Genomic DNA, 22674 nt, shown 5'->3' with positions numbered 1-22674 from the left:
GAAAAGAAACCCGTTCCCTCCCCAACAGTTTACTCTCTTCACCTCCCACTTTTTTGAAACGCAGCGGAGGTCAAGGCCTGCTCTTGGCCTTGATGTTGACATTTGGCTCTTTGGCCCCCGCTGACCTTAACCCCCAGCCTCTGTGTTTGACCTGCTCCTGGGAGGCCTTGATAGATAGTCATGTAGTTTTTCTTCATTAGCAGAATCACACATGGCCTCTCAGAAGCACCAACCTCCCTCATCATTCACACACACATTTTTTAACATAATGCAATCACAAACACTCAAATTAGTAAGGGGCCACCCACAAAGAAAGAAAGGTCATTACTGATAATATCAAGAGTTTTTGTGTGTGTGTGTGGTTGTTACACTGTGGTTGTGCAACAGTGGCAGAGAGATTGTTAAGCGTGTTGGGGGAGTTCGCTCGTAGGAAGAGGCTGTGATAGAAAACATACATCCATCACTTGGGATGAACAAGAACCTGTTTATAAACACTCTACACTGGGAATTTCTTAATGAGATGATTCCAGTTATGGAATCATTACTAGTGGGGGGAGACCGTTGTCCAGTTTTAAATCCTGCATGGCAGATGTGTGATATTTGCAATTTCCCTTCACCGACATACTGTACATGACCACACACATATATTACATATTATTCTAGTGCCATTTTCTCATTTTTATTCCCTTTATATGTCAGTGGGTCATTCAGGGGGAAAAAAAAAGGGAAAGCACTCTAAAGTGCACATGAACAGCAACTGTCTTGTTTGAAAGGTTCTGTTTACTTTGTGTGTGTGTGTGTGTGTGTGTGCGTGTGTGCGTGCGTTTTTTTGTGTTTGTGTGTCGAGTCTGGGCTGCAGTCGTCATGACAAAAAGTGATAGCTGCACAATGCGAGGAGACGCCGAGACACTCGCCGCAGCAGGAAGCCTCATCAGCGGTGAGTCCACGGTCTCTGTTCATTACTAACAGCAGAAACACAACAGGTGTTGGCTCTGTAGCAGTCTGTCCTCTCGTGATGTTAAAACCACATTATATTCAACAGATAATGTATTTAAATCTTAACAAGTACAATCATCCCCTACTAGTTTTAGGGACTGTTATGAATGTAATTCACACAAGCTGTTTAAGGTAGACAAAAAAAATATTATGAATGCCAATCCTTATATGCTGCAAAATAATCCACCGTGTCATGTTTTTGTATGAAAATGAATCTATTCGATTAAAGCTTTCCATTTATATACAGAACATTTGAAAATGTATAAGAAAATTAGCACTGTATCTGTATTTTTTTAAATAATATTTTCAAACAAATAGTGTCTGGGAACAGAACTAACCCGGGATCATTTACATTCCTTCTCATGATAGCCACATTCTTTGTGACTGCACTCACCCACCACATATGCTCAGACATAAGCAGTGAACTTTACACACTAAATCCCGAGGCCACTTTAACATGAGCATCAGTTTCCTGTGAGGATCAGTAAACAGTGCAGGCTGTTATCGAGCTGCAGCTCCCAGCCATGCAGCAGTTCTCTGATAAAGAGACGAGCCGGCCACACGGAGACGAAGCCCCTGCAGAGATTTATGATGTGATGAATTTATCTGCTGGCTTGTACTGTGAGTGATACACTACTAATGAGGTTCACAATTTGGACATACCATCAGTTTGTTTTCTTTGGTCTGAACCACAGAGGAAGAGTTGACGGAGTTGTGTGTTTGTTTGTTTGGTTTGTGTTGTGGAAATATCAGACTTTGTCCTGTTTCTCTAGTGTTTGTCTCAGCACACATTGTCAAACGTCAGTGCAAAGAAAATGAAATGGACACATTCCAGCTGAACTATCTGTACTTCATGTGCATGTACTTAAAATACTACCCCCCACCCCCCGTCCTCTGCTCGTTCTTTTGTGACTCTCGTCTCCCCAAATAGTTCGCAGAGACAGGTCCAACAACGTGTCCACCAGTGTGACACGTCCAGAAGATCCATGGCGACATCTGCACACTTTCAGATATTGTCCCCATCGTTTAGTGTCACTCGCTCTGTGCTCTCTGCTCCCCTTCCATTCCTCTGAGGTCAGAGACGGTTGAGGGGAAAAAAAGGGCGAATGGCTCGTTTTGATACTTGCAGTGTGTGGAAATAACTCGGGAGACAAACTGTTGTTCACCGAGAAACAACAGTGGACTTCAGGGGAGTCCTGATAATCCCCAAATGTGTCACCACACACAGTACGTCATAGTGCCGTACACGTGCAGATGATACTGTGCTCTTCACTCAGTATTAGTGCTGCTGTTATTTATATACAGTATATGTTCTGTGTACACACACACACGCACACACACAACCTATACATACTATATGTGTATACCGTCCATTAGGGGTGTAAGGAAATATCCATACACAAAATGATATATTACATTTAAGGTGTGATACTATATTGGTTCTTTTGAAGCACTGTATTGATAATATAAATATTCTTGACTGTGGTTTTTGTGTGGTTTTAAGCCGCTGTCCTTCTACACTCCCACTACACAAAGAAATGATGATGTTCATGCATATAACAGTGTTATTTTAAGATTTTTAGGTTCTTGCCAGTACAAAGCCTCACAATATACACAATCTTTATAACACAATCTTTATTTATGCATGTATATTTATGTCTATCTATAAGTGAAACATATATTTTATATTTTGGGCTGTGGTCCTCACAAAGTAAAAAAAGAAAAGAAAAAAGTTAGTTACGTGGTTTTCAGTTTCAGGTTGATCTAATAACTTAATGACAGTCAGATTCTGCCTTTTAATGATGTTTTCTTATAAGCCTTGTTTAAGTTGTCATATGCATTCTTTTAAACATCTAATTTCTGTGATACAACCAAAGATACTGCAGTCTTTCAGCATTCAGGACACTCTTTTTCTTCTCTTTTTTATTTGCTGTCTTGTCATTCTTCTACCACTTCACCCTTTGAATCTAATCTTCAAAAAAGAAGAAAAAAAGAGACAGTGTAGCCACAAACAAAATTCCTGTTTTATTTGTCATTGTGATCGATGGCGATCACGCCAGTGAAGGCTCCGGCTCCAGTGGCCATGACTGGCTCCTCCCCCACCATTTGCTGTCCAGGGGTCAGACCTGGTTCCCATAATGAGCTAGTGAAAGGGTTGATATGTGGGTGGGAGGACGCAGTTAATCCTGAGTAAGCATGATGCATGTCAAACAAGCCAGATCTGAGATGTACAGGCCAGGGTTGGAGGTTCGGGGGGGGGGAGTTGTTGTCACCCCTCTTCCTCCTTTAGACCTCAAGTCCTGTTGCTCTTTGCTCGTCCTGGTTAACGGTCTGTCTGTCTGTCTGTCTGTGGGGGAGGACGAGGTCCTTGGGCCCCTTAAATCTAACTACTGTCCAATATTAACTGCAGCACAAACACAACTGTGGTAAACAAAAGACAGAGTAAACACACTCCTGAAGCTTGGTGGGCAAACATGAACAGACACACACACACACACATACACATAGAAAAAAATAGTTCAATATATAATTAATATCGCTTAATTTTGCCAAAACGTATACTTTTTGTATACAAGGGGTAGTGTTTTTGAAAAATTGTGCTTCCCAACCTCAGTTGAGAAATGTCTTCAATCTTTTCTTTGTTATGTGTCCGCCATCTTTGCTAATAGTTATGCTAACAGGACCAAGTGTCACTGGTGGGCACGTAATAAAGAAAAGAATGAAGATATTTCTTGACTCAGGGGAAACTGAGGTTGGAAAACACAATTTTTCAAAAATACTACCCCTATTCTAGTAATACAAAGCTAAATGCAAATTGGTGAAATATTCCTTTAAAATGCAGTATTAAGCCCATGCAACAAAGATTTTTTTTTTAACAATTTTAAAATAATTTGTGTCCAGCTGCTACCTTCTGTATTACATAAATGCGCCCACTGGCCGCTGTGTTAGGTTCACAGGACACCAAATACAGTTGCAGGAGTGGCGCCCGGTGTGTGATCAGAGATGAACTTCAGTTTGTCTTTATAGTAATTGGGTATATTTGAGGTTGTTGTTGCCATCTCAAACCAGTCTGACCATTCTCCTCTGACATCATTTTCTCTGTAAACCCTGGAGATGATTGTGTGTGAAAATCCCAGTGCATTCTTCTTCTTCTGTAATACTCAGTCCAGTCACACCAACAACCACCAACAACCATTCATAGTCACTTCCATCACATTTGTTCTTCATTCTGATGCTCAGTCTTAACCATGACATGCACTGAGTTGTTGCCAAGTGATTGGCTGATATAATAATTGTGTTAGCAAGCGGTTAAACTGTTGTACCTAATATAGTGGCCAGTGGGTGTATAGTCAATATACCAAGCACACATACAGAGATAAGACCTCCATCCATCCATCCATTCACGCTGTCATGAAACCCCAGCCAGGTCCAGCTGTTTGGACCACAGTTCCGTGTCTGTTCTTCCTGGGTGTCCCCTCAGTCGCTCTCCCTGGGGGGGAGCGGCAGCTAAGACCTCCTCCAGCACATCATCATCATCATCATCATCATCATCCTTCACAGACCCAAAGCCTCAGCTGCACTTTTCCTTTCTGCTTTTTTTAAAAATAGGCTGAGATATCAGCCTGGACAGCTAAGAGACCTGGATGCATCTTGGGGATTGAGGAATGTCTTTGCAATTCCCAGATCCTTCATATCTGTTTGAGTCCATTTGAGTACTTTTTTTTCTTGTTTGTGCATATGTATGTGTGTGTGTGTGAAGATAGATCTACTATTAACAGAAGACGGGAGCTTCTGTCCAGATGAGAGAGTGGACAGAGTTGGAGATGAGCTTTTCAGCAGGGGGGTTTCTCTCTGCCTCGGATGGTTACTGCTCCACCGAGCAGCTCCAGTACTACGGTGAGTTCACACTTGTGACTCTTGTGCTCCATCTTTCTTCTTACTTTCACTTCTCTCTCTCTTCATCTCTGTCTGCTAGTTTGTTTTGTCTTGCTGCTCCTAACTGTGCTCTGACATCATTAGAGAAGACTAATATGAGATTTGAAAAAGGTTTTCATCAGTTTATGTAAAACACTTTCAGTGTTATTGGTCATTAATTGCACTGGTTTTACTGACAGGTAAAGGTTCATGTCCATATTTCCCTCACATATATCACACATTCAGTGATTCCTCCAATAGAACAATGTAAAATAATTTCCATCATAAAATAATCAACTGTGACATAAGGTACATATTTACTGTAGCCACAGGTACTCATGGATATGAAATGTGTTCTTTCTTTCTTTCTTTCTTTGGGTGGCATTATTTTGTACACTTTTTGTTTATATGTCTGTTATTGTCTTGTTATTATTTTATTTTTTTGTTGCATGTTAATTAACAAATCTAATAAATCAGGAAATTAAAAGGCTTTTCATAGAATCGGCATCCATGTAATTTTGATTACAGGAGACCCAGGTGGCTGTTTTTGTATTTGTTTTTGTTCATTTATAATTGCAAAATATTTTACAAGATGAAAAATTAGAATTTTGACTTAATTTAATCTGTCAAAGCAAATAAAACGGTCAAGTATGACCAGCAGAATTTGAGATCCTGCTCTTTTTGTTCCCACATTTTTGGCAGAAATGTGTTGAATTATCCCAATGCTGAACTTTTAGTGTGACAATTTCTGCCACTTCTTTTCAAATGAGAGCTGAATTCAAAATTCACTACTCCCTTGTTTGTTTGTGTCATTGCACGGGCTCAGTTTTGCTGCTGCATGTCCTCGTCTCACTTGCTCTAGTGGTTGATGAATGAACACTGAAAGAGCTTATTTACCACCTTTGGGGACTTGATGACATAGAGAAAATAGTTGTTGAGGACAAGGAAGTTTATCATCGCAGGATATATTGATACTAAATGTATATCATCAACAAATGTCCACCTCTTGTGTCCCCTCTGGCTCTGAGGAGGACAGTGGGTGTGAGGTGGCGTTACGGGGGGTAGTCAGTCCCTTGCGTGCGTGGGATAGAGGAGTGTTTAGACAGCATCCACATGGTTTACAAACAGTACAAAACAACAGTTCTGTCACACACCGAGACAGCAGGCACCCGGCCCCGCCCCCCTCATCCCAAACCATCGCTGTCACACTACTCTGCTAAAGACAGGAAACATCTGGAGAGGAAAACAGAGGGAGGAGACACAAGCAAAGGTTAATGAGCGAACTTTAAACTGATGGTGCTGGTGACACATGGGCGTAAATGTGTCAGTCCATCCACTGCCTGTCGTAGCAGCTTCACGATGAGATAAGATTTACTGTTACAGCAGCAAAGACAGTCAGAAGAGAAGGTAGTAAATAATATATATAATAATATAATATATACTGAGATAATGATCAATGTTTACAGTGTCAACATTGTAATACATCATCCAGATACATCATCCTTCATCGAAGCCTCGCAAAGCCGTCACACATGAGTAAATAAAGAAGTACATTGTGACACACAGACGTTAAACAACAAATCTGAGCTTGACACATGTCTATGGTTAACACTTCATTTTGTCTGCCCAGGACAACAGGTGACCAAATTGCAATTACAATTTGGTCACAAAAGGACAAAGCAGATAATCTGTGTATTTCATCCTCCATCTTTGTTTGTTTGTTTGTTTGTTTGTTTTTACCTCTGTAATGATGGACATTCTCCAGTATTATCATATCTTATGGCAGGGGTCACCAGCCATTTTGAGACCGAGAGCTACCTGAAGGGTAGAGAATAATATGGAGGGCTACCATATTAATATTTTATGCAATTTACCATTTAAATTATGAATATTATGCATTAAATTGCTGACACATTAATTCCAGTGCTCACTCCTAATGATTATCACAGTTTTAAGTTCAATGATATTTTACTGAGTGATCATATGGATACATGCAAGTGAGGTGAAGTGTCTTATGGCATAAAGAGCATCTGTGATCCTAATCATGTTTTAAATTCTGATGATTAAAGTATGCAAATTAAAGCCTAGATCCAGGTAGATCAGAATGTAGTTCACTTGAAAACTTACAGAAAAACTTGAATCAAGGTGAAATACATAGTGGTAGGATTTCTCTCTCTTTTGTTTGGTCAGTTGTGACACGTCCAGGAAAAACGTATTGTCTTTTCATTTATCTCCATCATCACTAAAGAGTAGCGACACATAACTCTACTGCACAAATGCAGCATCCATAATTATCTCTGTGCGCATGTACAGAATAGCCCAAACCAATCCCAAACACCTTTGCACGGTGTTACTTTATGCAGCCTGGGCCTTGTGTGTGGTTTAACAGGAAAACTGTATCATTAACAGGTGTTCTGTGGACACATCACACCAAATCACTCGAGTACCTCTTTAACAAAGAGACTGTCGTGGATAACTTTAATTTGAACAAATGTCCAACGATTGTCACAAGTTCACACAATGCTGATTAAACCTTCCAGCCCCTTGCAGCCCCTAGTCTATATTTTGTGACTCCTGGCAACATTCATGCACAGCACACAGAAAGTGATTAGTTTCAAGTCAAGACAGACGCTGGCAGCAACAGCAACGTTGTGCAAGTAAAGCACGACAGATACAAACAGTGAAGAAGATTCAGAAGCAAATTCTACTGCTCAAAGAAAAAAACTCTGGTCAAGATAAATACTTCTCGCTCCCACCCACCTCTGCGCTGCTGGTGTATACACACAAATGCTCCCTCAGTCAGGTCTGATATTTATTGCATGACAGAGGCTGTTTTCAAATGATGGACACATTATACATTATGACTGATTAATAAAGTTACACTCTGCAACTTAAAATAACGTACATTTTAACATATATTATTATTTATATTCGATGTTAGCGTCTCAGAATGTTTTACACTTTAAACCTTTTCATCTCTTTCCAAGTCCTTCGACTCCAGAGCTGATCCCACAGCAGAACCAGTTGTTCTGGTCCAGCTGTACAGTGGTCACATGTTTTCTCAACACTGAACAACCAGCACAGATTGAATGAATGAAGGGCCAAGAAAATAACATGATGGAAAAAAAAATCCTCAATGGTACAGGGAGTTTTCAGCTGCATCCTGTTTCAGCAGTCCTAACAAGTTCACAAGGTCTCACTCTAAAGTCTGGGCTTTTTATTGTTTCCCCTAAGAGTCATTAATGCAGTGAAGTCACACGAATCAAATCACAACACATTCCTGTGATGCAACAACAAACCTTTCATGCTTGAAATGTCAACGTACATTTGAGTCACACTGATGCAATCTGTCTCGTTCTGATGCTGTTTCTCTAGTGGAGTTCACATGTCGAAATGGTTTGACATGTTTGTAATACTATACCTCATCCATCACAATTGTTATACATCTTTGTAGAAAACACAGTGTGTAACATTTAGTGGTGATGTCTACCGCAGAGGTGGAAAGTAATGCGTTACATTGACTCATGTTACTGTAATTGAGAAGGTTTTTTGTGCACTTGTACTTTTTAAAGTCATTTTTTAATTTTGTCATTTTAATTTTACTTAAGTATGTTTATTTGGAAGTAGTGAACTAATTTAAATCACATCTGCTACTGAGTAACAGGTGAATGAAGAAGACAGGTGAATGATGAAGACAGGTGAATGATGAGGACAGGTGAACGATGACAACAGGTGAATGATGAGGACAGGTGAATGATGAGGACAGGTGAATGAAGACGACAGGTGAATGATGAGGACAGGTGAACGATGACAATAGGTGAATGAAGAGGATAGGTGAATGATGAGGACAGGTGAAGATGACAGCAGGTGAATGAAGAGGACAGGAGAATGATGAGGACAGGTGAATGAAGAGGACAAGGTGAATGATGGGGACAGGTGAATGATGACATGAAGAGGATAGGTGAGTGATGAGGACAGGTGAACGTTGACAGCAGGTGAATAAGAGGACAGGAGAATGATGAGGACAGGTGAATGATGAGGACAGGTGAACGATGACAACAGGTGAATGAAGAGGACAAGGTGAATGATGGGGACAGGTGATGAGGACAGGTGAATGATGAGGACAGGTGAACGATGAGGACAGGTGAGTGATGAGGACAAGTGTGTGATGAGGACAGGTGAATTGGCGTTAATTAAGGTCCCTCCCTGAGTGACCTTTGATCCATTTTGAATGATACACTATGTGCTTACATATTTTATTTTGTCAGTGCTTTCATTTGTAAAAACAATTATGTGAGATTTGTGTCCCCTTGTCCTTTTTTCAAGACACAAGAAAGAACCCCAACCTTGTTAGTAAAGTAACTAAGTAGCTTAACTTTTTATTAAATTTTAGCTTGAGTACATTTTTATACCAGTACTTTTACTTGTACTTAAATAAACTGTTGGATGGATGGTTAAATAGAGCTGGAGCCAATCCCAGGCTGACCCAGGGTGAACATAAGGTGACATAATAGTGCATCATGGGACATTGTTGAGAGCTGGCCAGCGAACAATGAATGTATTTCATATTTAATTCTGAATCTCAATCCTTTTCCATTTCAGACATGCTGGCTGACCCACTGGGATTCCCCCTGCAGGACCCTGACCTCCAGCTGCTCCCTTACAGCCAACAACAATACAGCTCAGCCAACTTGCCCTTCTCCCTCTACAGCTCTCCACCCTCCACTACCTCCTCACCATCCTCCTCCTCCTCCTCATCGCAGTTCTGCCAACCCTCGTACCACTACAACTCTCATTACCTGGAAGCCCCCTGTGATCCCAGTCCAAACCCCTACTGCGGGGGTCTGGTTCAGGGGCTCGGAGCAGTTGGACTTCCTCTGGGCCGGAGGTCACGGGTGGGCTCAGGAGGGAAGAGCAGAGGTCAGGACGAGCTGTGTGTGGTGTGTGGAGATAAAGCATCAGGGTATCACTACAATGCTCTCACCTGTGAGGGATGTAAAGGTATTTGTACCTCGTTGTCTTTGTTTTCTTTATTCATTTACTTTTAGTCGAAAGCTCCAGCTCCAGTCCTCGTAGACACACACAGGTGCAGCATTCATAGTGAGGACCCTCATAAACATAATGCATTCCCTAGCCCCTTAACTGAACCTTAATCCTAACCCTAAAACCAGGTCTTAACCCCCAAAAAGCCCTTTAAAGAATTGAGAACCAGTCGAAATGTCCTCACTTTTCCAAAATGTCCTCTCTCTAGGTTTATTTGATTTTTGGGCCTCAAAAATAAAGCCACACATACAAGAACACACACATTTTTTTTCTATATCTTAGCGAGGACATATCATCGACATAATACATTCCCTAGCCCCTATTTTTTTACATTTTTACATTTTTTTAGGACCTCGCAAAGATATAAATACAAGTACACACATGGTTTATCAAGTGTGTAATTTGCCTCGTGTTCTACTATTGGAGCACATATTTTCATTGTTGGACAACCTTGTTTCTGACTAAAATTGTGATGGTGGAGCTGTTGTGCTTCTGCCTTGCTTCCATTTGTGTGCAGCGCAGGAATGTCACGAGAGACATGGACACAAAACACTGCTATACTGTTAGAGGGAGAGTCACACAGATGGAATCATGTGGAGCTGATAGGCTTAATCAGGACTGTACAAACATGGTCTGACACTGTTTTGAATGTTCTGAAGTTATACACGCCACAGCTTTAAACCTCACCTGCTCCTTCTTTCCTCCGTCACTGCAGGTTTCTTCAGGCGAAGTGTCACTAAAAACGCCGTGTATCACTGTAAGAGTGGTGGAGCCTGTGAGATGGACATGTACATGAGGAGGAAGTGCCAGGACTGTCGGCTGAGGAAATGCAGAGCTGTGGGAATGCTGGCAGAGTGTAAGGGATACTTAGTCTTAGTCTTAGTCTTACTTAGTTTCCCTTAACACGATCAAAGCATTGGTGACTGTAATCAATGCTCTCTAAAACCATGTGCATTTGACATGTGTGTGTGTGTCTGTAAATGTTCATGTATTGTTGCTCCGCAGGCCTGTTGACGGAGGTGCAGTGTCAGTCCAAGCGACTGAGGAAAGGAGGTAAAGGCAGAGGACAGGACGAGGAGGAGAACACAGACAGCAGGAAGGTCAGCTCCACCAGCAGACTACCTGTACAGGTGCTGTGGAATGAGTCTGTGATTGGTTGGTTTATTGGTTATTTGGGTGACTTTGTTTCTGGTAAACATCAGCATGTTAGTGTATCTGTAGGTTACTTTTCAATGTTGGTTTAAAAGATGTTGAATTTAAATATTTAAATTAGTGCTGTCAGTTTAACGCGTTATTAACGGCGTCAATTTTTTTTAATCGTGAGATTAACGTTCCTTTTGGCCTAGCAAACTTTGTAGTTTTTTCCACATGCTGTTGCAACAACTAGTAATATTTGAAAAACTACAACACCACACCGGATCAATCAATCAATCAATCAATCAATCAATGGCTTTATTCATACCTTGAAGGATACAGAGCAGTACATGGTGACCAGCACCTTGTAATTCTTGATTGGTAGGGGTTACATTCTCTGTCTTTTCAGCATGAACAGTAGAGGAAACCAGGTGCATGTACAGTTAATGTGTTCAATATCACTCCTTGCTATAAAGACATAAAGGGTGCAGTCACTTTTCGGCAGGGCAGAGAATGTTATGCAGAATGTACAGTTCTATATATACTGCATTATTGTATTCATAATTATACTCTTAAAAGTACAAGTTATCCAAAAAGTTACTTAATTAAATGTAATTGTAACTAGCTATTACCCACCTCTGATAGCACTTACTGATTCCTCATTATGTGTTTATTATAAGATTTCTTTCTAATATGTCTTTCTACATTGTTTTCTGCATTTATTTCCTAATCTTTATAAAATCATTGAAATTGTATTGGTATTGAAATATAACTTTATTTAAAGATCAAAGCGGTGTAAAATCACACTGCAACGACGATAACAACAACAATAAAAGTGGCAAGGTAAAGCATCTACCCTTATCAATTGTTGACAACTAGCCTACATTATGAAAACATCAGGTTACTTTTTTTTTTAATCTGCGCCGTTCTTTTTCCGTAGCCTCTTCACTTGGGCTACAGGACATTTCTATTGCACAGTAAAAGAAACATTTCTCTCAGTGCTGCGCCTGCCAGCTGACCAATATATTATATCTACGAGTAGACCTACGCTCACTTCCTCTGAACTGATGTGCGTTCCCGTCGGGGCAGATGTTTTTCGGCAAGCAGTCTCTTTTTGGCACTACACTTTACTCACAGCACCTGCAGGGTGATACACAGCCTCTCTTATTATTGTGCGGCTCTCACAATAAGAGGAATAACTCAAAATATGCAGGGTGACAGAGATATTGTCACAATAATAAAAATCCACTTTTCTATGTAGATAAGAGCATTAAAATGAGAAAAAATAATGGGACAAAAAGAAACCAAGGGACATTTAGAATAGATTAATCTATTGCGATTAATCGCGAGTTAACTATGACATTAATGCGATTAATTGCGATTAAATATTTTAATCGTTTGACAGCACTAATTTAGATGAAAGATTGAAGACAAGCCAAAAGTGTTACAGGTGGTCAAACTGCAATAAGCGTTCTACGTTGTCGAATCTGACTCTGTGTGTGTGTGTGTGTGTGTGTGTGTGTTCAATCTTGATCAGGCTTTGACTGTCAGTTTAACCCAAGAACAGAAGTACATTGTGGACAGGATGGTGGAGGCTCATCGACTGTATAGAGCACAGAACAACAGCCACATTAGAGTGAGTCACAGTGAGGAAAGAAACACACTTTATCACACAACAAAAACCCACATCACATTCATATTTTTGTCTTCTTGTGTGTTTGCGTGGCAGATGTTTGAGTGGCCAGACACAGAGGAAGTAGATGGACTGTGTGATGTTGTGCCACCTCACCTGGACAGACTGCTGCTGTTTGCCAGGACAGTGCCAGGTATGGTGTATGGGACAGTGTGTCCCCCTGAAATCTACTATATCGTTTTATAATATACTGTACTGTGTTCGCTCAGGAAAATGGAGGCTCTAATAATGTAGGGATGATCAAACAGGAGTTATAAGCTTGAATTTAATTTATTAATAATTTCCACATACACATGAATGGGAACCGGTCGAAAGAAGGAGAAAAACCAAGCCCACTTTGCAGCATCACAGTGTCGTCAAACTTTAACGTAGAAACGTGGTTGGAACTTTAAACGGGTCACAAGAGTTGGGACTTTTTTCACCTGACTCAAAGTTTTGATATATATTACGATTTTTAAACAACCTTAGTTTACGTGTTGTACTTTTTTTTTTGTTTTCCGATTCTGCAATGAGTGTATGAGTGTGTGTGTGCATGGGCGTCGCCAGAGTGACACACTCGCTGAGATCCAGAAAAATAATCACAAGAAACAAACTCTTTTTACATCAAAACGGAGCTATAGTCTAATCCTGTTTGTTGTTTTCATTTTTCATATGACTTGCAGTTCTTCTTATAATCACCTAAAAGTGAAAAAGAGTTCTGGTCAAAGCTGGATGACATACTATACTATGACTTTTTTGTCAAAATTTGGACAACATACTAAACTATGACTTTTTTTGTCAAAATTTGGACGACATACTAAACTATGACTTTTTGTCAAAATTCTGAATAATAATAAGATGATGATACTGCCCATAAAATAAAAGGAAGAAAAATAAAATTCAGAATGACAAAATAGATAGAGTTTGTTTTACTTCATTTATGAATTATTATTGCATGTTTCTTGTTTTTATCTTCGGCTGATGTTAGGGTTTTAAAGCTCCAGTGTGTAACTCCTTTCACTAAGACACTGCTCGCATTGCATGAACTTTGACAATAATTTAAATATAATATAACTGTATGTGTGTGTGTGTGTGTGTGAGCACTGGTGGAGTATGAAAATCTAATTGTTGAGTGAATGTTGTATAAAGAGCAGTGTGACGTTATACACTGAGATATTTTATAACCCGCCTACTCACGTGTGGAGCAGCAGCAACAGCAGTAGGAGGCGCAATAGCAGGAGCAGTCGTAGGAGCAGAAACAGCAGCAGTAGGAGCAGTAGGATGCAGGAGCAGTAGGAGCAGTAGGAGCAGCAGCTTCCCCCTCCCTCCACATGCTGCCATGTTGACTGTAGCTCAGTATGCTTCACCCTGTGATCCACCCAAGCTTTGACATGTTTATTATGACTGCAGGTTTATGAATTCCAGGCAAGGGAATAAAACAGCTATTTAATTGTATACCGTCTCCTTCCTTAGAGCACTCACCACTCACAACCCAATAAACGACTTTGTTGATCTGATATGGCAGTATTTGAGTCTGGGTTACTTAATAACCAAGTTAGTTAGGCGGCTTATACTGGGACATGCTAAAGCTGATGGTCCATTAGTCATTACCATAAAAATAAAATGAGTAATCAAATAAAAAGAAAAACCTCCACCAAACACCCTCCAAGTCGTTTTAAAAGTGTAGCCTCTTCCCGCTGAATGTCTGTGTTTTATTTGTGTTTATTTCCTCTGTAATATTGACTGAACACGGACTTGAAGATCACGTTTCTTTACAATCAATCTCTCTAAATCGTTTTCTGCTTAGACCAGACATGACACCACAACCATTGCACCTGGTGCAGATTTAATGAAGAGATACATCTAACTTTGGATAAACAGGTCAAGCAGTGAGACTGAGTGTCTGTGAGGACACAGAGGCTGTTCACACAGTCTGCTCCAGTGGGAAGATAGTCCTGTTTCACCACCTGTTACCTTATCACTCACTGAATGGAAATGAACCCTTAATCTATATGTATTGTGCTGCTTTATGACAGCGGCTGATGAGAAAGCTGCAGGGTGCAGTCAGTGTGACGTCACAGTGAGGACTTGCGGTGTAAGGGGTTACAATAGTCCAAACGAGACGTAATAAACACATGAATCACTTGTTGGAATTAATTTGGTGAAAGATATAGTGCTTCACCTTCTCTAAGAGCCTCAGCTGGACAACAGATAAAAAGACAGGTCACAAAACCCAGCAGAATTAATAAAATAGTAAAAATACATGGTGCATAAAAGCATCAAATCGAATAAAAAAAAGGAAGTAATCGACGCTCAAATTAGAGTGACCAATTTACATTTGTATTTAATTTGTATTTACACAGTATGTTCACTCACTAATATTTATAAACAGAAACATGTATTTACCCTGGAATAATCTATATTTTAACCGGAAATAAAACCTGTTCTTGAAATTAGTTTTTAGCTTTTTTACAACAGCAACCTAACAAAATGTAAGATATAGAAGTCATCCACTACTTTAGTGGGTTTCATATATTTATCCAAAATAAGTCTCTAATCACTAACACACTTAGGGTTCTTGGGATGAAGTCATTCTTGTGTAAATACAATCAAAACCTCTTTACACAAGAGGGCTATATTCAGGCATAGAGGGGTAAAGTCTGGCCTAGGCTAATTTATACTCGGCCTGGGCCCACTGTTATATCACTTTTATATTTAATTCTTCAGTGTGGTGTTGTGTTTTATTTAGTTATTGTATTTTTTATTTATTTTTTTAAATATAGTTTTGTGTGTGTCTGTGTAGGAATGTATGTAGTGTTTTTATTTGGTTACTATTCTATTCTATTCTATCTGGTGTGTGCGTGCGTGTGTGTGTGTGTGTGTGTGTGTGTGTGTGTGACTGTTATATTGGTGGTTGAGACACTAAACTGGTAGAAGAAGGTGAAAGAAGGAAACAAGAAAAGAAATATATCTGCATAAAGGGAAACAGGGAGTGGTGGTGTGTAGTCAGGTGTGTGTATTACTTTCCTTAAAGTGCCCCTCCACACACACACACACACACACACACACACAGTTCCAAGACACTGTTTAAACTAATTTGCATGAAGTGCTAAAAAGGGAGCTGACAGTGCAGAGCAGGTGATACCAACCAACGGATACCGAGGAAGGAGGATCTAGAGAGAGCTAAAACTCAGCCTCTGAGCACACACCCTCCTACACAAACACACACACACACACACACACACCTGTAACCCCAGCACATTGTTCAGACAGTCCAGAGGAGGACTTCACTCTGGGCAGAGGCACAATTGAACACCAAAATCCCCACCTCTTCCCTGCTGGGATCTCAGAAGTCAGTTGGCTTTGACTTCAGAAGAAAATAAAAATGCATTTCTGACTGAGAGTGAAGTGAGTGCTGGGTCCTGCAGAGATACAGAGGAGATCATCTGACATCTTCTTCACTTACCAGGTAAATTCAACCTTGCTTAAGTCTCTGCTTAATTCTTCAAGACTTTCAAAACTTTCATTGTGAATATGACCTGAATCTGCTTTATAAAGAGCACAGCGAATTAACAGATAAGAAAACACCACATAAGTGATTCATGGAGTTTGTGATCAATGGTGCACTGTCTATACTTTATGTGCCAAACACCTGTAGCAGGACAGCCCCGCTTGGTGAGCTCATCATGAGGTGGACAATTGAGCAGCTGCAGCAGCCATGAGCACCTGTCTTTCAGTTAGGACTCTCTCTGTGCGAGTGTGTGTGTGTGTGTATAATGTTTCCTGCATTGTCTGCCGTATTTACACATGCTTTCCCTACATGCTCAGGTTCAGTTCAGTTAAACCCCCATTACCTGTTCTTTCACACTGAGAACAGGAAGGGCAGCATTGTGGCTGACGGTTGAGTCCAACATATGGTTCAAGATACTCAGAGTTGAGTCGAATACACAAAGGGACTGAGGGTAGAAAACTGCATGAGGAGGTTAAAAAACAAACAAAAAAACATCCATCTAACTTACAAATGAGGACTCGTGACTGACAAAGTGATATTTGTACGATATGTGTAGGTCAGTGGGAGAAGTGAAGAGGAACATGTGCCACTGATAACAATAAGAGGCCATGAAGTGGCCCCTGAAGCAAAAAATATTGCAGTCTTAGATAAGATCTCACGTTTGAATGTGATATTTCAGCAGCTAGTTAATGTTTGTTAATCTGCTGTACAGTCTATTGATTTTACTTCCTCACCTGGACTCTGGAGCTATAGAGTCTTACATTTTCACGTGACAGACTATTTACTGTCGTGATGCATTAGTGAATGGCTAATGATTAATGCTTTTCTTCAAACATGTACATAAGCAGCCTGTCGTGTCAAACTAAGTAAATCCACAGTACTTTTTACACATTAGGACGAGTTGTTAGGTCTTTCTTTGCAACTTTCACTCTATTTTAAGTGTCTACAACTCCAGTTTCAAATTGCACCACAACAACAATAATCTCCTCACTAGAGGATTTCAGGTTTTTCATCAAGATGATTTTCCAGGAAACTAAGGGAACTATTTTGTCCACTTATTAACTTGTTCCCAGTGCAGTCATAGAGATTAATAGTGTACATTTTACTGCAGGGTTAGATCGTGATGTACAGTAATAAGCATATTTTTGCATTTTTAAGCAAGAAAATGCAACTGAGCGTCTGAACTACAGGAAAAACAGCCCGAGGCCTAAGAAAACTCTCTCCTCCTTAAGACCTTGAGGTTGATCTGTGGCCTGTGAACTAAACACAACATATACTGATTAACCTATTCATTACCTTAATGTGCGTGATGACTTAACACCTTGTGTAACATTATGCTAATATGCTAACAGCCAAATGATTGTATCAGTGGAGAACAAAAGGCAAAGTCAGTCCTTAGTGGATGTGGTTTCATTACCCACCTCTTTAGTTCAGTAGTCCCTGCTGTAGCTACAGGTTATGTTTAAGTGGTTTTTACAATAGATATTTGTCGATTTTGTGTCTGTTTGTTGTCATTTGTGTGGCAATAAGAACACTCCCCGTCTGAGGCTAAGAAACAACTGTGCAAATATTTGAGCATTTGAGGGACCTCCATGAATTTTTCAGTCACTTGACACAGGTGGTGTTTTTTTTTTTCTTCTCTCTTAGCGTTTAAGGACAATTGTCACTGTGTCCACACCTGATAACACAACTTCGAGCAATGGGTAAATTGAGCCAGGGTCGACACATGAGGGAGCCTTTAAGCTGATAAGACACAGTGTAATAATACAGTCATCATCCCCCTAAAGCATGTTTGAATTCAGCTGAGACTGACACTGAGCGAGTGTGTGAGTTGTGTGTGTGTTGGCGGTGCAAGAATTTCAAGGGCAGATGGAGCGATTAAACGGAGAACAAGCGTAGACTTTGTGTGGATGAGTGGGCTGGGGGGGGGAGGGAGGGGGATAGGGGGAGACCAGCCCCACGGGCACAGAGAGAACACCTGTGCTCTGACCATCCTTCATCCCTGACACACACACACACACACACACACACACACACATACACTTCACATTAGTGCCCTTTAATACCTGAACAACAGGTCATTACCATGTTATATTCTCATCACCCTTAAAAACAAAACAGAGGAGATAAGATGAGAGGAGACCTGGTCATCAGTGTCCTGCATATTCTATACTTTCTAAACCTGGTCTAAGTGATTTACAAAGACATGAAACCTGGTCTATTAGTTTCTGTGATGTCCAACTGACAAGTAACAATAATGAAGGATGTAGAGCCACATAATCCCATACAGAAAAGTCAAATCTCAAATGAAATGTCAGCAGCACAAGCTCCTTAAGATAAAACAGTTGTTGTCTTAACATCATTATTTATATTTATAAACTCATTGTGCTGTACAATAAAATCACAGAGAACATTAAAAATGAGACCAAAAAAAGAATAATCATGCACACACACGTACCCCTCCGTCTTTTTCATATATATAACAAAAAATAGCAACGAAAGAAAGGAAAGATTCTATAATCTTCTATAATGGGTCATTGTTGGAAGCTCGTTCCAGAGAGCAGGATCATAAAGACTGAATACTTTGACCTGATTTGATTTTGATTCCAGGAATTTTTATGAGACATGAGTCTAAATATCTGTGTCAGGTATGTAGAGATTTGTGCACATGCAGTAATTACACTAAGTTTGTGGTTAGTATTTCCACAGATTCATTGTGATGTCAGTTTTGTCCATTATGTTGCTGTTTCAGCTTTTAACACTCAGTTTTTTTTGTCCATTTTATATTTTACAACAGTGACACTGACACACAATAGACCTTTTTCAGAGCCGACTTTTGTCGACATAAAAAGTACATGCATAGGTTTCACCTGTGACATTAATTAGGGTTCCACTCCAGGTTTAAGAGAGCCAGGGTTGTGTAAGTGTAACATGTATTACGTCTTCCCGTATTCTCTGGATGTGTTCCAATTCAGTGATTGAGAAATAATTAAACAGTAAAAAGACAGTAGTAGTTTGTACAGTACTGTATGTCACCTCTATAATTCTCCAGGGGGCTTTTCATGAAAATGGAAACAGACTTTATAATGAACTTTTCTTCATCTTGCCCCAGAGAACGCTTAGACAACGCAATAAGACCATTTTAAAAATAAACAAGACATTGACACTAATAAGCGTTAGATTCCGGTTCCTATAGATTCCCGTCGCTCTGTCGTCTCTGCTACTGCTGGCTATACTACATATGCGGCGGTGTGGTATATAAATCTATGGATTTGAACAGCACAGGATCCTGTTGTCTGACTGTTGTGGGAGAGAATGCGTGATGCGGCTAATTTTTGTTTACATAACATACTTTCACTGTATTTACTTTAGAGCAGGTATGGCAGAGGGAGCTTCAAATGTCAAAAAATGTCCTTTTATCATTGTCTCCACATGTTGACTATAAAGCTCTGTGTCAAAGTTCAATTCTATGCCCAAGTGTGGGGCCAGCAGAAAATCATGACCCTTCAGCATGCTTCACATTTACAACCACTGGCTAATTATTAATGGACGCAGCGGGAAAATCAGGTGATCCATTTTGCAGTGACTATGACCCTCAGTGAATAACTGGAACACTATGTCATTCACTTATCACATATACAGCAACAGAGGGCTACATTTTTTAATTAAAGCTGCAGTGTGTAACATGTTGATGATTTTTGTTGATGTTATTATTCTGAACAGTATGTAACATTATTTATTGTATTATGCTGCATCCTTTATCTGTCGAGCAATACTATCAGATCTGACTGAGGGAGCGTTTGCATGTATACCCTGGAATATATCTGTTTGCAGCCGTCACATAAAACCTATCACTTCCTGTGTGCAGCCCAGAAATGTCACCAGGCAATATGAGATCTGCAATGCTGAGAAACACAGAGAGACGCGTAGAGCTGGTCAGTCATTTGACAGTGGTTTTATTCTACGCACATGTGTTAATATCTAAAAGCTACGCACTACATTTGTACGTTTCTGAAGTGCAGCTTGTTATGCTGGGCTTGAGTCTTGATTGAAATAACAAAAATTCAGTTTTGTGTGTGTGTGTGTCCGTTCAGAACACTGTCAAATTCAAACAAAAACACTCCTGTTGCTGCAAAAGTGCTTACACAAATATGGGGGTGGACAATGTCCTTTTCAGTCCCGTACTAGCATCACATTGAAACCTTTTTGTTTATATTATCACTCAGTGTTTTTCCTCACACCCACAACTATTTATTGACTGACCAAAAGCTTTGTTTTTTTGCATGTGCTGTACGTGCAGGTTACAAAAAGCTCAAAGGTCAACATTCAGCTGGACTGTATGACTTCACTGACTTCACTTTGATGTGCTTTGTAGCCTCAGCCTGAGAACGAATCTCTAATTTTCAATCTTTGCCTTCATCCAGAGTCCAAAGGAGGCTGGACAAAGGAGAGGGAAGGCTCGATTCTGGAAAATGGAACACACTGCACAGGTTTGGCGCGTGCAGGAAATAGCTGGGGAGCTACAGAAGAAGGTGTCGGTGATGGGCCAGCCAGAGTGCTCCATCTGCTACAACACTTACGACAATGTCTTTAAAACACCAAAGCTGCTGGAGTGCACCCACACCTTCTGCCTGGAGTGCCTCTCCCGCCTCATGGTTGTCTCACAGGCCGACTACGACAGCAGCAGTGGCAGCATGCGCCTCTCCTGCCCCTTCTGCCGCCACCCCACCATTCTCTCCGAGGAGGGACCCCCGGCGTTGGCCACCAGCCGCGAGGTCCTGTGCAAACTTCCCCACCACCAGCAGCAAGAGGAGCCGGTGTGGCTGGAGGGCGAGAAGCTGTGCTACAAAAGCTCCGGGCACAGCACTGGTCTGGACACTCCCGACAGTCCCACGGGCTTCTGCATCTGCATTGATATTGGAACAACCAAGACAGTGGACGCACCAATCCAGACACAGTCAAACACATATAGCCTGCTGGGCCGGCTGGCAGAATGGAAGAGGCTGGTGCTCTTCATTGTGCTCATTGTGCTGCTCATTATCATCGTGTTGTGGCCTCTACAGTGTGCTTTCACCACAGGAAACATGCGCTGTAAACGAGAAACCATCAACCCCATGATGACTACAACCACCGCTACTTACAACCCTTCCACCAGACCGCCTAGACCCACAGAGTAACTGGACTAATGTGTATAATATTGTATGACACTCATATTTTTTTTTTCATAAAGGGCACTTGATTATTACTACAGACAGCAGTAATCTACCATAGTATATAAAAATGGATATACGTTTTAGTGATGCAAAAAATGTGCAATTCCAGCTTTCAAACACACAGTGTCCACTCACATGTGCTGTACTTGCATCACTTTTCCTCTACACAGGAAAAATGATTTACAAATATTGACAAAGACCTGAAACTAGCTGTTGAGACCATTGAGTTCATTTTTTATATACAGTCTATGTAAACAACAAAGATTCTAAACTTTCATCAGAAGTTCATATGTTAAAGCCACTATGTGGTTTATTTTTTTTTTATTAAATGTCTGACTTTATTGCCCCCTAGTGGTAGTTTATAGACAGACTGCAGCAATTATCCGAGGACATGTGTTATGATATTCCATATGCACATTTGCAGCTTTAACTCAACAAAGCACAACTTTGAGTGGTTCATGGCGACCTGTAAAAGACAGTTACTGCTATTATTGATGTTCCACAGAAGCATGTTGGGAGAATCAAACACAACCGCTGACACACGCTGTAGTTTGAAATGAGAAAACAGGGTTTTAGATCTGGCTGGTGTGTTTGAATATTCATAAGGGAATCAGTTTCTTTTCTAGCATCAGTGTTAAGTCAGTGTTCCCCACACGTTTAAAATACTGACTTTCATTCATGATGTGAATTTTCTGCTTTGTAAATACGTGGCTGATGAACAGTCAGCGGCTAGTCATGTTTATAGTGATTACCAAGTATATCACAAATGAGAATGTATGTGATCCTAATGTGCCAACTTTTTTTGTTTTGTTTTTGTATTTGTATATTTGTATTTTTTATGACTGTGTCCTTGTTTACAGAAGTGTAAAGCGAGGTTCCAACTCAGATCATGTTTTTGAGAAATAAAATCCTTGTGAATAACAACCTCATTACGGTATTTAGAATGAATATGTCGATTGATTTTTTTTTAAAAAAAGATTCACAACAGCATAAACAGTGGTTTCATCTCACAACGACTGACTGACTGGAAAACAGTCAAATCATTCCTTGTGTCGTTTCCTTCCAATCTAAACCTTGAACCTTTGACTATAAAAGTCTGAGTCTTGCCAGGAAGTAGTTTTCATGTATTCCTGGATTAGACTGCGATGTTTCCAGTTACTCACGTATGACATGGTTAATAAGACCACACT

General features: G+C 40.4%; 2 protein-coding genes across 2 annotated transcripts; both read left to right on the top strand.

Moving 5' to 3' along the window:
* The first annotated feature begins 899 nt into the window (after positions 1–899).
* nr1h5 (nuclear receptor subfamily 1, group H, member 5) lies at positions 900–16665 on the top strand. Its single transcript, XM_044037601.1, has 8 exons — positions 900–937; positions 4757–4893; positions 9514–9912; positions 10670–10810; positions 10960–11084; positions 12626–12724; positions 12818–12914; positions 16589–16665. The coding sequence occupies exons 2-8, from the start codon at positions 4797–4799 to the stop codon at positions 16663–16665; spliced, it is 1035 nt and encodes a 344-aa protein (XP_043893536.1). The 5' UTR covers positions 900–937; positions 4757–4796.
* On the top strand, positions 15912–22413 carry LOC122776905 (RING finger protein 223). The gene is made up of 2 exons (XM_044037688.1): positions 15912–16229; positions 20696–22413. The coding sequence occupies exon 2, from the start codon at positions 20744–20746 to the stop codon at positions 21446–21448; it is 705 nt and encodes a 234-aa protein (XP_043893623.1). The 5' UTR covers positions 15912–16229; positions 20696–20743; the 3' UTR covers positions 21449–22413.
* Positions 22414–22674: the final 261 nt, after the last annotated feature.

The sequence above is a fragment of the Solea senegalensis genome, linkage group LG11 (genome assembly GCF_019176455.1).
Source record: "Solea senegalensis isolate Sse05_10M linkage group LG11, IFAPA_SoseM_1, whole genome shotgun sequence".
NCBI classification, from domain to species: domain Eukaryota; kingdom Metazoa; phylum Chordata; class Actinopteri; order Pleuronectiformes; family Soleidae; genus Solea; species Solea senegalensis.
This window is presented reverse-complemented; position numbering and strand designations above follow the sequence as displayed.